Genomic DNA, 15,682 nt, shown 5'->3' with positions numbered 1-15,682 from the left:
TCCGTTGCCGAGAACTCCATGATTGGCTGCAGCGCCTGGGATGTCCCACAAACAGGTAGAACACACACCGGGAGTGAGGACAAAGCAGTGGCATGTGACACAGCAGTGGAGTGGGGATAGGCGAGTATAGGTCTATTTGTTGCTGGGGTTTATAGAAACTAAAGATCTCAGATGTATTCTTTAATACACTTACTGCAAGTAATGATAATTACTGCATTTTCCAGACTAAGACACGCCCCATGTTTAGAGGACAAAAAAAAGCCAATACAAAATTTTCATACTAAATAAAACTTTCCTGGAATTTCAAGAAATAGGAGGGGGGAGGGGAGGGGGGGCATGTCCCTTTCACATAGCTGCCTGGTCACGTCAATGTGATATCAGAAAGTTCCTTCAGACTAGGACCCTTCATCTCTGTTAAGGCCCTTTTACATGGAACGAATGCTGTTCAAAAAAAAAAAAAAAAGCATTTAAATGAGCAAAAACGAACAATTGTTCAGTGTGAACACAGCCAACGATGAATGATAAAGCGTTCGTATTTCATTCACTTTATACAGATATAAAAGTCCTCGCTTGGCTCGTTCATTAATTGTTCGCTTTAAATACCGATCGTTTAGTTGTTCTCAGTCACTGATACGGCGAATATGAACGACTGAACGATTTCTCATTAGTTTGAGGCAATGATGTACCTGCCGGTATAAACAGGCTGCCTGAGGGAATGAGTGAACGGACATTGTTCACTTGGTCAAATGATAAGGTGTTTGGTGTAAACGGACCCTCACTGGCCTCTGCTGCATTCAAGAGGGCTTGCAGGATAGGGAACGCCCTTTTTTGAGGCACGGGTACTATTTAGCAAGATTGTTTATTTCTTGCTAAAAAGTTTGATGAAATGCTGTACTTATTACGCCAGCTGTAAATGTTATAACTGAAGTGTGAATTATAATGAATCACTACTTCATGTCTGCAGCAACCAGTCATCCATACCTGTTTGTGGACATCTGTTGGTGAAAAGTCCCCAAAAGCCTGCCACCCATTCTCATCATCTTCATAAAATCGCACTTCTATATCATCTGTAACAAGCAGAAAGCCATATGAATACATTATTCTCCAACTCTACAAACACATCCAACATGGAATGGTTACACCCTATAAGAGTCTGCCCCATAGAGAGAGCACTGCTACTTCATACTAAATGCAAACAAATATTTCTTAGACAAATTTAAGAATTTTCCATGAGAAAAATAGTGATTATTGGAAATCTTCTAGTGCATGCCCCCTTCAGAACAATCAGTAAATGAATAGCTTTAGGCCCAATGCCCACAGACGGATTTTTGCTGCGGAATTCGTGGCCAGACGCCCGCCGCGAATTCCACAGCAATGTCTGTCCACAGCATGCCATGTTAAAAGATTCTTCCATGCCCATGAGCGCAAACCAACTGCAATTTTCCGCTCACAGGAGGGGGGGGGGGGGGGGGGGGGAGGAAGTAAAAGAAAAAAAAATAAAAATAAATAAATAAATACACAAACCCCAGCATGCTCTATTTGGTGCGGGAAATTGCACAGATGGCTTCCACTGCAGTCAATGTCAATTTTGAAATCGTCGCGACTCTATGTCATCGCCAGTGCGACATGCCCTGCTGGGGTCCACTCACAGCAGATCCGGTCAGGTGAGTAGGTCTCTCTGGCTGGGCACTTGGTCTAAATCCGCTGCAAGATTTTGTAGCCGGAATCCTTCCCAGCCGTGGGCATGAGGCCTTAATGTGAATCCCCAACTTTATTTCATTTTCATTTTTAGTGCTAATGAATTTCTTATAATATCTTTACAGTAGTCAGAGCTTTGTTTTTACTGAAACAACTTTCCAAATCCTCTGTTACAGATCCAGAACTAAGAGCTAACAAGCTGCCATCCTGCAGTGACCACTAGAGGGAGCTCATTGCACGTTATACATTAACCTCACCAACAGCGCAGTATACCATAGTATGCAGTTCGTTCTCCAGCTCCCCAAGTGATGACAGCAGGCAGCCAGCATACAGGATTTGGAGACCAATATGAGAAAAACTAAGCTTTCACTACAATAAAGTTATATTTAGAATTACCTAATTAAAAACCCAGAATTTGAACCCAACGACAACATGATCCTAAAAGGCGATTCACTGTAACTACTTAATGCCACATCTAGTTGGGGACTTTATAATGCTGCTTTTTTTACTTCCTTTTCTCAAACTCTGCATTACCACACTCCCAGAGCAACATTTTTCTTTTGGGGAAGGGAAGTAGTATTTTACGATTTTTTTTCTTAATGATCCTCATGCATTAAAAATGGCATAACAACAAATTTTCACCATTACTTTAAACTACTTCACAGCCTTCTGTACCTCCTGGTTGCTGCTGACCAAGACATGTGACTGCTGCAACCAATCAGCGACTATAGAAGGTCACTGCTGTGGTCAGTGATTGGCTGCAGAGTCACATGTCCTGGTCAGCAGCAACCAGGAAGCACAGAGGGGCTGTGGAGCAATGTTAGGTAATGGGAGAATCCCTTTTAATTTTTGTTGGAATACGTTTTTGGCAAAAATGGTTTCCAGCTGCACAAAAGAGGTGATCAACTGATGAAGGAGCGTTTGCCCATTTGTCAGCTGATTAGGTGCAGTTTCCCACGTGCTGATGATCAAATAAAGGAATATTGTCCCATCAGGTTGTGTAAAAGACCCTCATATTGCAGTAACTTGCCTTTCTGCACTTTATCACAGAGCAAATACACTTCATCTCCTCCTTTTACAGAACCAGATATCTTGTCCATTCTGGAAATGCGCAGGTTGGAGGCTCCAGGAGATTCTGTCAAGAGTACAGAGAGTATATTCCAGTCAAACAAATTATATTATATTACTAGATTGTGCAAATAGTGTTCTTTTCCTGCTGTTTCCAGAATGCAAATAAAATCTAATTTTCTCTTCAATTAAAGTTTTTTTTTTCTACTGTAAACAAACGTCAAACTTAATCTACAGTAAATGAAGATAATACGCTGTGAGTTGGCCTAAGCTGCATTTACCAAAGCAGCCACTAGAGGTCAGGAATGTCAAGACAATAAAAGTCTTGGTCAGTATTACAAGACATCCACATATAATGAAAACAAAGATCTGGTACCGTGTTAGCCAGTAGAGCAAAATGTGATTGTTCTCAGCAAGAGAAACGACGTAATCTTGTAGATATGATACCTTTTAAATGGCTAACAAAAATACATGATGTAATAATAGCGAGCTTTCGTACCAACGCAGGGTACTTCTTCCGGCTAAAATGGATTGGATCTGAAGAGGCATGCATATTTATACACACTTATAACATACATACTTATGACAAGGCACAGATATGGATGCGATTGGTTCGCACTTAAAAGGAATTCTGCAAACCAGAAAACAAACTTTTTTTGTCTAGGCACTGATAGCGGAGTGAAAGTTTTATGGTCTCTAAATTACTGTTGGAGGGGGGGGGGGGGGGGGAAAGGTCAACAGGCTCGAATTGTTATAAGAGATACACAAACATTTTTAGCTAAATACTGATAAGGGAGTGAAAGTTTATGGTCCCTGAATTACTGTTGATGGGGGTCTTATCTGTGCAATCAAGTCTCAAACTTCCCATTCACGCATAAATCCTGGGGAATAATTTAACCCAGTATTCAGCGTGTCAAAGGTTGTTATCAATTTATACTCCCAAATTCTCTGCACACTTACAACACTCGTTATGCACAACGTCTTTGTGAATTTGGGAATATAAATTGATAACCATCTTTGACACGCTGAATACTGGGTTAAATTATTCCCCAGGATTTATGCGTGAATGGGAAGTGTGAGACTTGATTGCACAGATAAGACCCCCATCAACAGTAATTCAGGGACCATAAACTTTCACTCCCTTATCAGTATTTAGCTAAAAATGTTTGTGTATCTCTTATAACAATTCGAGCCTGTTGACCTTTTCCCCCCCCTCCAACAGTAATTTAGAGACCATAAAACTTTCACTCCGCTATCAGTGCCTAGACAAAAAAAGTTTGTTTTCTGGTTTGCAGAATTCCTTTTAAGTGCGAACCAATCACATCCATATCTGTGCCTTGTCATAAGTATGTATGTTATAAGTGTGTATAAATATGCATGCCTCTTCAGATCCAATCCATTTAAGCCGGAAGAAGTACCCTGCGTTGGTACGAAAGCTCGCTATTATTACATCATGTATTTTTGTTAGCCATTAAAAGGTATCATATCTACAAGATTACGTCGTTTCTCTTGCTGAGAACAATCACATAAGACATCCACAAGCCCAGGAAGAAATCTCCAGACTTTGTTCACTAATTAAGGCAGCTTTTGAAGCAGAGCGATCAATGTGGTCATTGGCTGTTGCAGCTCGTTTGTATATGGGTATAGCTTGAAAAGGGACGTCACAGGGAGACCTGAAGTGGTGGCAGAGGACGAACAGTGGAGCGGAGAGAGGCAACTGCTGATTTTTTTTATATTCATGCATGGGGAACCTGTTGGGAGGGGGTTCTTTAACTCCAACAATCCCTTTAAGAAAGCCTATAGAATAGCCCATTCAAAAACCTGCTAATTTCATTGGTATTCTTGGACTTTAATATTGATGGCCTATACGTAGGGCAACTTCAGACAATCATATACGCAAATATGCTCGCCTCAGCCTAACGTATTCGCAAAGTGAAAGAGGTTTGTTTGTGTGCGTGTCTGTAGTACTGTATTTTTTGTGCATGCTGGGTGACAGCCCCCCCCCCCCCCCTCCACTGATTTAAAAAGGCCATTTAGCCTAATGAGGTCCAGATGTGCTCTTTTCCCTGTGGCTTTGCGCACATTCGCACACCTTTCATAGACTTCTATGGGGCACTTTGGTGCGCAAATACGAAGGAAAATAGAGCAAGACTGAAATGTGTGTAAACAAATCATTAATGTGAATCAACCCATTGTCAGTGGGTTCTATTCACTATGTATTGTGTGTGCCAATTCTGAGTGTGCCCAACTGGATAGACCATCTATATGAGATCGGTGGTGGACCATCCCTTGATACCCCACCGATCACTTCAGGCGAGCGCTGCGGCCTCTTCATGGTTTACCAGGCCAGCTTCGTACACTATGTAGCTGCTGCGTTCCGTACTGTAACTCAGGCACATTCATTTGACCATGATTATTTTTGAGTCCATGAATTCCTTATAGATTCAGTACCTTACTTCCCCTATCAGAGGCAATTAAGAAACAAAATCCTTCCATAGAGGGTGAAGCCTTCATGAAAAAGTGTCTTATGCTGACTTTAGACGCAACGATTATAATAACTGTTCAGTTTAAAACATGAGCCAATGGTGAACAAAAATCACGCGGTTCTTGTCAGTCGTTCAGTTTCAGCCGGCATAAAAAGGAATGTGAAAGGCTGAACAAAAAATGAACGATTCTCAATGATAATGCTGCAGTCTAAACAGGCTGCCCGAGCCTGAAGGAGCTGGTGATGACGTCATCATGTGCAAACAAGAATCGTGCACTTCTCGCTATGTGTAGAAGGAGCATTACATGTAATTTCTAGAATATACTGAATAAATGGGTAATCACCATTTGTGTCACTGTGGCACAGTGAAGTCCATGGGTAAAAACCATTCACTATTAATAAATGTGTTCTACTACTTGATGATAGATTGGGAAAACCCATTGGTATATGGGAAACCCAATATCAGTGGTTCAATCCGACCGAGGACAACACCTGCATTTCTTTGTATTATTGCCTCCCTCACCAAGCCCCAATTGTAAGCAGAGTCATAATGGAAAAAAAAGGTTTGATCATATAAAAACGTGGTTTACGGTTTCAAAATGTTCAGTCAACACAGTTTCTTTAGAAGAGGTTTACAAGGTACTGGTGAGATGGTATTTGGTGCCAGCATGGGTAGCACATTATGTACAAAATTATCCTCCTTCAACCCGGGCACTGTGCTTCTTATATGGTAGACTGGTCCTCGGTGTTGGGTCACTTCTGCTCCAGCATTTATGGTTTAGCCCGTTTAACATGAACCTCCGCCGAGATCCATGTGTGGCCCTACTACGTCATGAAGCTCCAGCCTTACCCTGCACTCGCCTTCCTTCTTTTGGCGGCTAAGCAAACTATTGGCCACTTGTGTAAGAAAATACATATTCGCACACAGGAGGTGAAATCTAAGATGGATGGGTTCTTTATAAAATGAGAAATTATATAGCATACTGCTAGATGAACATGAACCGTTTGTGAAGATTTGGAAACCTTGAATTGATTCTGCCTATCCCCATCTCTCCAACCCCGACTTGATGACACCCCACCCCTAATATACCTCTTTCAGCTCGCCCAGATTCCCCTGCTCATAACCTCCTGTACTATTTTCTTTCTTCCAAATCTTTCCCCAACTCTTTGTGTATCTGTCTCTTCTTTGTTCCCCTCTACCTTATTCTTTCTTTCTTCTCACTTTCCTCTTTACTACTCCAAGTTCATTGGTTGTATTATTGTCCGTGAAGCAGACCCTGCCATCCTGGTTAATATTGCCATACAGGTCAAGATTTAATTTCCACAAGATTCCAACTCGTTCGAGGAACCTCTATACATGGAGTCTTTGGCTTAATTGATAGTTTATGCAGTCGCTGCATTCACTCTAATTTCCTATGTTTTTGATGCAGAGAGTCCATCAGGGGCGTACCTAAAGGCTCAGGGACCCGAGTGCAAAAGTGGGGTTACTCAGAACTGCGCTCACACGTGGTCTTCCCAACGCCACGATTTTCAACAGCTGTCTGTTCTATTTTGCTTTTTCAGGTTCAACGTACCTCTTCACCCATCATAATGATGGGGTGCATTAAAAAGCGCTGGTAAACGCTGTACCATGCACTTGGAATTGCGGTAGAAATGCCACAATTTCAATTTGCGTTTTCTGAATGCATGTGTGAGAGTGGCCTTAGGGTGTGTTCATGTTGGTTTTAATTGGACATTTGAACCACAATTAAGAAAAACACATTATTAAAAACTGCATGTGGTATTCAAAGACCACGTACGTTATTAAGAAACTGCATATACTATTAATGATGGAATTTGTTTTTAAAAAAGGGGCAGGAAAAAACAGAAATGGGGGAAAAAAGGGGTCGCATCCCTAAGGGGTTCATAGAGCTCTTAAAATGATATTTCTATTTGATTATTTGGATAACCGTTACATAAATGCTTTCTTGACAGCATTCCAGTTATTGTTATTCGACTTGTCTAAAGTGTCTAACATGGACTTGCACTGAACGAGTAGTCTTCCAATAGGTGGCGCTGTTGAGGTATGGTTTCATTTTCTCCGTTTGCATATTTCCCAGAGGAGCATGCATGGCCTTTTAAGTCTCCTGACTCAACTAAGCGAGTTCCACCCCCACCCCCTTCCATTGCAAACAGTGGCGAGGGGCGGGAGCTCAGTGCACTAGCTCCCATTCCATCCCGCCTCCTTCCCTTGCAGAGAGGGACAGCGTATATCGGCCGGGCGTAAAAACCCCAACCAATATACGCCTGTCTGAATAAGCCCTAAGGTGAAACTATACCTTTCCTGATCCTTCCTACAGAGTGCCAAGAACCATAGTTGTAGAAAATCTTTAGTCAATAAGCTTATAGAAGACAAAAGTTCCTTAAGTTCAACCTCTTAACTGAAAACAGATTACAATGAGGAGAGTGCAGAACAGAAAACCCCATGACTCATTAGGCAATTTAATGAAGGAGGAGGGGGAAGGGGAATTCCTTCCTAGCTCAAATCACAGCAATCAGTTGAGTTCCCTGGGTCACAGTCATCAGAGCCAATTAGTTATCCATCGGTGAATGTTCCACTACCACATCTAACCAAGGGTTATTAATTGAAGATCCCAAGTACTCTGATGATGAAGTTCAAGTCTTTCATATAGTCTCCTGATTTTCAGCATTTTCAGATACACAGTATGGCTTCTTTCACACGAGCGCATATCGGCCGCCCATTTTCACGGCCGGCTGATATACGCTACATTGGGGCAAAAAAACCTGGTGAAACGTTTGGTTTGTGTGCCCGTTCATATGGTCTGGTGAGGCTGGCGCAAATGCGCCGACCTCACCAGGCGATCGCTCATTTCCCCTCCCTTCCCATCGCAGGCTTACCCATCTTCCTCCCCGCTCCGTCTGTGCAATGGGAGGGGGCGGGGCAGAGCTAAGTGCCGGTCAGCCCCACCTCCTCCCATTGATATCTACCAAGGGGGCGGGGACAAGGCAGATGCTTAGCTCCACCCATGCCCATAGCCATGAATAGGAGAGGGGGAAAATCAGCATTTAGCTCCGCCCCCTCCCATTGCAGAGACTGAGCGGGGAGGAGAGGCAAGCCTGCATGGGGAAGGGGAGGAGTACAGGGGGAGGTAGTTTAACAGCCAGGCTGCTAAACTCCCTTCCACCTACGGCCGCTGCCATGGGCTCCCATGCAGCGGCCCGAGGTATTCCGGCCAAACATCGTTCCAGAACTATGTTTTGGGCTAGACGTAAAAATGCCCGGTGCTATATTGGCCATCCGGGCGTTTTTACGTCTCACAAATACGCCCATGTGATCTGATGCATTGAAATCTAATGCATATGTGGCCAATATGCGCTCATGTGAAAGAAGCTTTAGGCTGCCTGTCCATCGGCGTTGCGATATCCCGTGGCGGATCTCTGCCGCAGGGGGGCAGGAGCCAGCTGACGGATCTCCGCTGTGAGCCTATCTGACAGATAGGCTCATAGTGGAGAATCGCGGCAATTCGCAGCATGCTGCGATTTAACGTCCACGAGTGGAGGACAGGGGGGGCTGCGCTTTCCATAGCAACGCTATGGGAAGCGTTCACCGCTTTCCCTGCGGCCACATTATCAATTAGCAATGCAAAAACGCCCTTGGACAGGCAGCCTTACAGTCAAAATTATTCAACTCCATTAGAAATCAGATTTGCTAAATTTACAAACTTTTTAGCGGTTTGCTAAAAAAAAAAAAAAAAAATAAAAAAAAAAAAAATTGTTAAATCTCAACATAACTAATGCCCCTTTTACAATTCTTGTTTAAACGAGCGGGTAATGTCACCTTGATGTTTGCACTCTTGCAGAGTGTTTAGACAGGCAAATCATCGCTGAGAATCGCACACTTCTTGTTCAGTGTTCAGTACATTCTATCTGAGCGGGGAGCATTTTGATGTAACGAGAAGCGAGTGAGCCAGCCATGGTTTTTATGCAGGCTGAAACTCAGTGAGATACGAAAAGTGAATTTTGAGCAACAATCCTTACATGTAAATGGGCCATAAAAAGTGGTTTCTCCAGATTCAATACAAAATGCCACTTTTAATGACTACTGCAGTCTCAATTCTTCAACCTCCTGACTAGGATCACTCATAAGAGAATACATTTGCACATCAGGTGTTGTCTATAACTAATCAAGGGCTTCATTAGTTGCATCAGATGTGCTTGAGACAATACACAAATACCTGGACTGCCTAGGGCTTTGTTCACTCTGATGTTTGCAGGTTAGAACGATGGCTGAGGGTCCTTTTAGACGAGTCTGTCATTATCACTTGAACGAGGGAGCGCCGTCACACTCGTGCACTCTGTTTATACAGGTAGACACATCGTTGGCTCGTTCCTATAAGAATCGTTCAGTCTTTCACATTGGCTGTATAAGTGACTGAGAACGACTGAATGAGCCCTGATTAAACCGAACGATAAATGAACGAGCCAACGATGATTTTTATGCCTGCATAAAATGGCCGAATGAAAAGTGAACGATTATTGTTTGTCGTTGGCTCGCATTTAGATGACTTTTGCTGGTTTGAACTATATAGTCGTTTCATCTAAATAGCACCTTAAAGTCCAGAGAGTGGTCCAAAAAGATAAGAAGCCATTGCACTGCCCAAACAAGGAAAAAGATAAAGGGACTGAATATTTGTAAAGATACAGTTGGAAGCCTAGTTCGCAAGATCCTAGTTAAAAGGAACACTAGCTATACTACTTTCTGCCTGGACATGGCAGAAAGGAAATGATTACTGACTGCCACTAGGAGGCAGGTGGTCAGAAACAGCTGAAATTTATTAATTTGTCAAATAGACCCCAGAATGGGGGTTGAATAATCTTAAATAGAACTATATGTGATTAGCGATTGCAGTCACTAAGTAGTGAAGCTCTGATCATGAAAATGGCCTGAAAACTTAAAGGTATGTGTACACCTATACATCTAAAATAATAAATGTCTTGATTAAAAATTTGTGTATACAGCTCCAATGCAGATCAACATTTCTCCAGGGTTACAGGCTAACTCACATTATAATCCGATCACACAGTCGTGTTTAGGCCCATTAACACTGAACGATTATCGCTCAAAATTTGTTAAAACAATGACATATCATAGGATGGTAGAGTTGGAAGAGACATGAGCAAAAATTGTTGCGTGTAAATGCTCTCATCATTAAAGGCCCATTTACACTGGATAAATGTAAGGCAAATGATGCCCGGCACTCGTCCCCGCACATACTTGTGCTCCTGTACGCAAGCTAATATCGCTGGCTCACAGCAGGGAGGCTGCAGGAGATTTCACTCCTCGCTCTTCCCCGCCCCTCTCCATTGACTTAACATAGCAGCTGTTCAGTACTGAACTGCTGCTATTTACACTGAGCGAGCAGCTCATCGTCCATCATTTATGCAGCATAAATGATGGATGATAAGCAGATTGTTCAGTGTAAATAGCAGCCGTTCAGTACTGAACAGACACTATGTTAAGTCAATGGAGAGGGGCGGGGGAGAGCGAGTAGTGAAATCTCCTGCAGCCTCCCGCCTCTTGCAACAGCATGGGAGCGAGGACACACAGGGATGAGTGTCAGGCATAGTTTGCCCGACATTCGTCCCGTGTAAATAGGCCTTTATTCTTTGGCTGAACAATTTTTTAAAAGGTGAGCATAAAATCCATCCTTCAACTGGAGAGAAATAACAAAGACCGCCCATGGTGTTCTCAACAGGAGCTGCTGATTACACTGTATTCAGCCAACAGCCCACAGCAGCCCTTGCGAGCTCAGACCACCTGCTAAGTTCGCAAGCAGGTCCTGGGGGCCCATTTACACGCAAATGAAGCTGATAAAGTGCTAATGGCCCTTTAGTACTTTATACAAAATTATCGCTAAAACTGTCAATCTTTCAATCGTTTGAAAGATTGTCTTTGCATGTAAATGAGCGTTTACTTTCTGGCAACTGCCCTGTGTCTGTAGGTTATCAAGAGGCAGACAGAAGACAGTAGTACATGACTTCAAGATCAGACTACACGCAGAGGGTTTGTTTGTAGTCTGTAACCATGGAAACACACTGCTCTGTATAGGAGTTGTAGACACGCTATACACAGCTGCTTCATTTTCAATTTCTGAACAATGAAAAAAAAAATTAAAATTAAAAAAAAGGTTGTGAACATGAACACATCTTTTACACCTAGCATCAGTAAATGGTACTGCTAACAGTTCATATAAACTAGTGGGTATTAAATAGAAATAAATCGTATTCTTCAACCGCTATATACGGTACAGGACGAATGTGCATTCTCATCTACCTCTTTTTGCTTATACAAAAAACAAACCAGCTCATGTGGTGAAGTTGTATTTTCATGTACAGCATGCATTATTTAGTGCGGTATAAATACATATTAAAGCAGGAACATTATAGCACAAGATAGTCTTGTCAAAAAGAAAGCGAGACACAAATAATATCAAACCCAGCAAGTGATAGAAGTTCCCTTCATCTCCGACTTCTTACTGTCAGAGAGGTTTCTACAATGCTGACTAATTTCTGAAGATTTGTCTCTCTCTGTACAGCTAAATGGTAACGTCGGCACTTTAAGTCATGTCTGCCAGCTCATATAGCTGCAGTGCAATTCCCTGCATGATGTTGGAAAGTCCGTCTTCCTGTTTACTATAAAGGGCTCTAGCACACTACAGCCGCTTGTCTGACACCGAAACTGTGACGGCACATCCGACTTTACTGCTTCTACACAAGACTCAGAACTGATTGAGTGCTAGCCAACTACATGGTGAAATCATGATGCAATACACAAAGAACACCATGTGGTGCCCAATAGAGTGCAAAGCATGTTCTATCTAAATTATGCCACTTTCTGGGAGTCCAATCAACTTTACACATTTCCAAAGCCTGCAAGCAAATAGTCAAGTTTAATGTTTTATTTAAAGGGGTTAGATCGAACTTCAAAAGGGTCAAAGTTTCTTATGGCAGTTATTCAATAAGAACTTCACTAGATAGGATAGCCATAAGCTCCCATGTTAAAGACTACACCAATATAGTTTGTCGAATGTTTCTGCAATGAAATGCTTAGACGGCAACACTTTCGATACAGTTCAGCACAAACAAAAAAAACAGACATGCCAACACCTACCACTGATATGTATTGAAAAAGTACCGTATATACTCAAGTATTAGCCGACCCGAGTATAAGCCGAGTCAATAAGTTTTACCACAAAAAACTGGTAAAACTTATTGACTCGAGTAGAAGCCGAGCTATATACTGGGTAAAAAAAAACAAACAAACAAACAAAAAAAACAAAACGTTAAACTCACCTCCCAGCTGGCGTCTGTGTCCCCGGCGGTGCAGCAAGCTGCTTCAGACTTCTCCCTGCTCAGTTTTCAATTCCCCCGCTGTCAGCGCTGTGTAAGTAAGCGCAGTGATTGGATCAAGTGCCAGCCAATCACAGTCAGCGCTCGATAAACCAATCATAGCCATTCAGTGATGCGATTAACTGAATGGCTGTGAATAAGTGAGCGCCAGCTGTGATTGGCTGGCGCTCGATCCAATCACAGCACTTACCTACACAGCGCTGACTGTGGGGGAATTCAAAGCTGAGCAGGGAGATGACAGCGAGGAGAATTCTCAAGCAGCTTGCCGCACTGCCAGGGAGACAATCGCGTTGGGGACACATGCAGGCTGGGAGGTGAGTATTGCAGGGTGTTTTGCTTTTTTTAACCTCACTCAAGTATAAGCCGAGGGGGACTTTTTCAGCATAAAAAAATGTGTTGAAAAACTAGGCTTATACTCGAATATATATATATATATATATATATATATATATATATATATATATATATATATATATATATATATATATATATATATATATATATATTGGAAATGTATAAGTTGCTCCCTTAATCCTTGAGGGTACAGCAAATTCGGTTTTTGTCGCATTGCATTACAAAAGCCTTGTTTTTTCTATTGCTGACGTTTAGCTTTTATTTTATCTTGTTTTATTTATGCAATAAATTTAATTCCACCACTTTTTTTCCCTAAAGTTTTCCAAACATGCTAAATTGGGTAAAAAAAAACTTTTCGTACAGGTTGTAATGATTAGGGAAATCTAAACCATATATTTTCAGACTACTATGCATCTAATAATCCAAGGTAGTGGCGAGATAGGAATGCTTACCAGTTTTAGTAACAACTAATGGCCCTTTTACATTGGCCTAAAGTCGAGGAAATGACTACATGAATACCAACGTCACCACGAAGGTTGTCAGCGCTCGTACAGAGCATTTACACTGACAGACTTCACCGCTGGAGCGCGGTCTTCTGGCTCAGTGCTTTACCTTCAACATTAAGCGCTGCCTGTTTACACATAACGAAAACCCCATGATCCAGTGATAGGCTCGCTCACACAGCCTTGTGAAAAAAGGTCAGCTGTGTGCGTGCGCAGATTTCTCAGAGGCACATTGCTGGGACAGAGAACCCGCTGAATACAAAAAGCAGCTTCCTAGACCCCCTCGACCCCTCACCCTTAAGCTTTATAATGTAGTTTATGAAGCTCAAAAAAAAAAGTGATGACAGATATCCTTTAGTTTATATTCTCAGCTAACAATAGTATATTATCAGGCTTCATATCAGAGTATAAATTTAGTCTAAAAAAGTTTATTTTTCACTTCTCGCCTTTCTAATCATTGCTGCTTCTTATGGTCAAAGTGCATCTTATTGTATGAAAAATACGATAAGTATCTTTAGTTTTTATTTAATAAACCTCGTTTTGGAGAACAATGGTGGAAAAGACCAGGGGACATACAAATAATAAAGTGTGGGAAGATAAATGCATCATACATGAGGGGTATACTATACTTACTGCTGTCATGGATGGGATCGGAAATAACTGGGTTTAAAGGCAGAGTATAAGCTCCTGTACTATCTGGCAAATACGCTGTGAATCGAAGGCGAACAATACTCAAATCTGTAACCTTCTTCAGTTCCTTAACTTCGGCATCAATCTTCTTCTCCTCAGAATCTGTAAGGGAAAAACAGCTATGCATATAATATACTACACACACACAAACACAACATCACAGCGAAAATGCCACAACGTGAAGAAAGTGAGACAAAACTCATCACAGATAAGTTTTAAACAACTGATCTTCATTTGATGCAATTAGAAGCCTTGCCACAGCTTTTTGGCAGCTGTATTTCTGACTTTAGCGGAGGATCTAGTGGATGTTCTTAAAGGGTCCTGTTAGACCTGCTTCCCACAAAATCAGGCAAGCAGTGCGGTGGTGCTGGAGAATAACTTACAGTAGCACAGAACCTGTCAGAGGTTCCGGATGCCGGGTGCAGATTTTGACGCGGTTTTGATATGAAATTGGACGCAGATTTTCTGCACAAATTCTGCTCCATGTGAATGTACCCCAAGACAATACTAAGCGAATCACTTCACCCACTCTATTGTATGGACGAGTGAATCAATTAGCTCCTCTCTAAAAGCAATCAATTATCTAACATAGTGGAGAAATGAAGAAGGATCAACAATGCTTCCCCAGTTCAGGGAACCATACTCACCTGTGAGCGTACGTCTGCTATTTCTCAGTAGCTGCCATTTCATCTTATCTTTCAAGATTTCAATTTGACTCTTTTTTGTGACATGAACGATGCCCAAGTTGCTAAACCTGAAAATAAAAACACATTTAACCAGCTTTCAATGTAAGAGATTTTCTTCTTACCTACATAGATGAAAATGAAGTTAGCAGTCATCGTATGACCTCATGGAGAGGTTATGATGAGGTTACGTGAATCTGACCTAATCAGTAGTGCATATAGTAGATGATCGATCAGCCCCCATTACCTTCTCTCCACTGACATAACTTTTTTACACTATTTTTTAGACCCTCAAAGGGAATTAAAAATACAATAGTTAAATCGCTGGGATGGTACACTGCAATACTTATGTGGCGCATTCTACTAAGCCTATGACAGCATCCTAAAAGACTGCCAGAGGCGGAGTCTAATAGGCCGAGTTACACAGCAGACATGGAGGCCTTTGTCAGGCTTCCATCTGCCATGGTATACATCGGTACTATGCAACCACGCGGCGGGGTGCTGATGGGTCACAGAAGGATCACCTTTCCCCTCTTCATCTGCTTACACGCTGGAGTTGCTATTGATTGTTGCATGTAAGGGGTGAAACTGCCAGAATCTGAGGTTTCTTTCATCTGGCAGTTAGAGCAGGCACCTGGCTGGCTGTCAGTAGTCAGCCTATTAGCCCTGGCAGGGCTTAATATACTCAAATTGGACCAAATAACTTATAAGGAGCATTTTTAACCAATATATTTTTGGGGATACTCATGTGATTTTTATGACTACAAAGTCAATGCAGTTATGGAACCCGA

General features: G+C 42.0%; 1 protein-coding gene across 1 annotated transcript in view; it reads right to left on the bottom strand.

The window, feature by feature from the left end:
• Nucleotides 1–15,682, bottom strand: part of NFKB2 (nuclear factor kappa B subunit 2) — a 60,704-nt gene that overhangs the window by 26,659 nt on the left and 18,363 nt on the right. The window contains exons 6-9 of the mRNA XM_066600537.1: nt 14,856–14,962; nt 14,152–14,310; nt 2,729–2,833; nt 982–1,067 (exon numbers count right to left, since the gene is read on the bottom strand). Coding sequence (XP_066456634.1) covers nt 982–1,067; nt 2,729–2,833; nt 14,152–14,310; nt 14,856–14,962 — 457 coding nt within the window. The remainder of the gene's footprint in view (nt 1–981; nt 1,068–2,728; nt 2,834–14,151; nt 14,311–14,855; nt 14,963–15,682) is intronic.

The sequence above is a fragment of the Eleutherodactylus coqui genome, chromosome 4, assembly GCF_035609145.1.
Source record: "Eleutherodactylus coqui strain aEleCoq1 chromosome 4, aEleCoq1.hap1, whole genome shotgun sequence".
NCBI lineage: Eukaryota > Metazoa > Chordata > Amphibia > Anura > Eleutherodactylidae > Eleutherodactylus > Eleutherodactylus coqui.
Note: the sequence above shows the minus strand (reverse complement) of the source record. Positions and strands in the feature narration are given on the sequence as shown.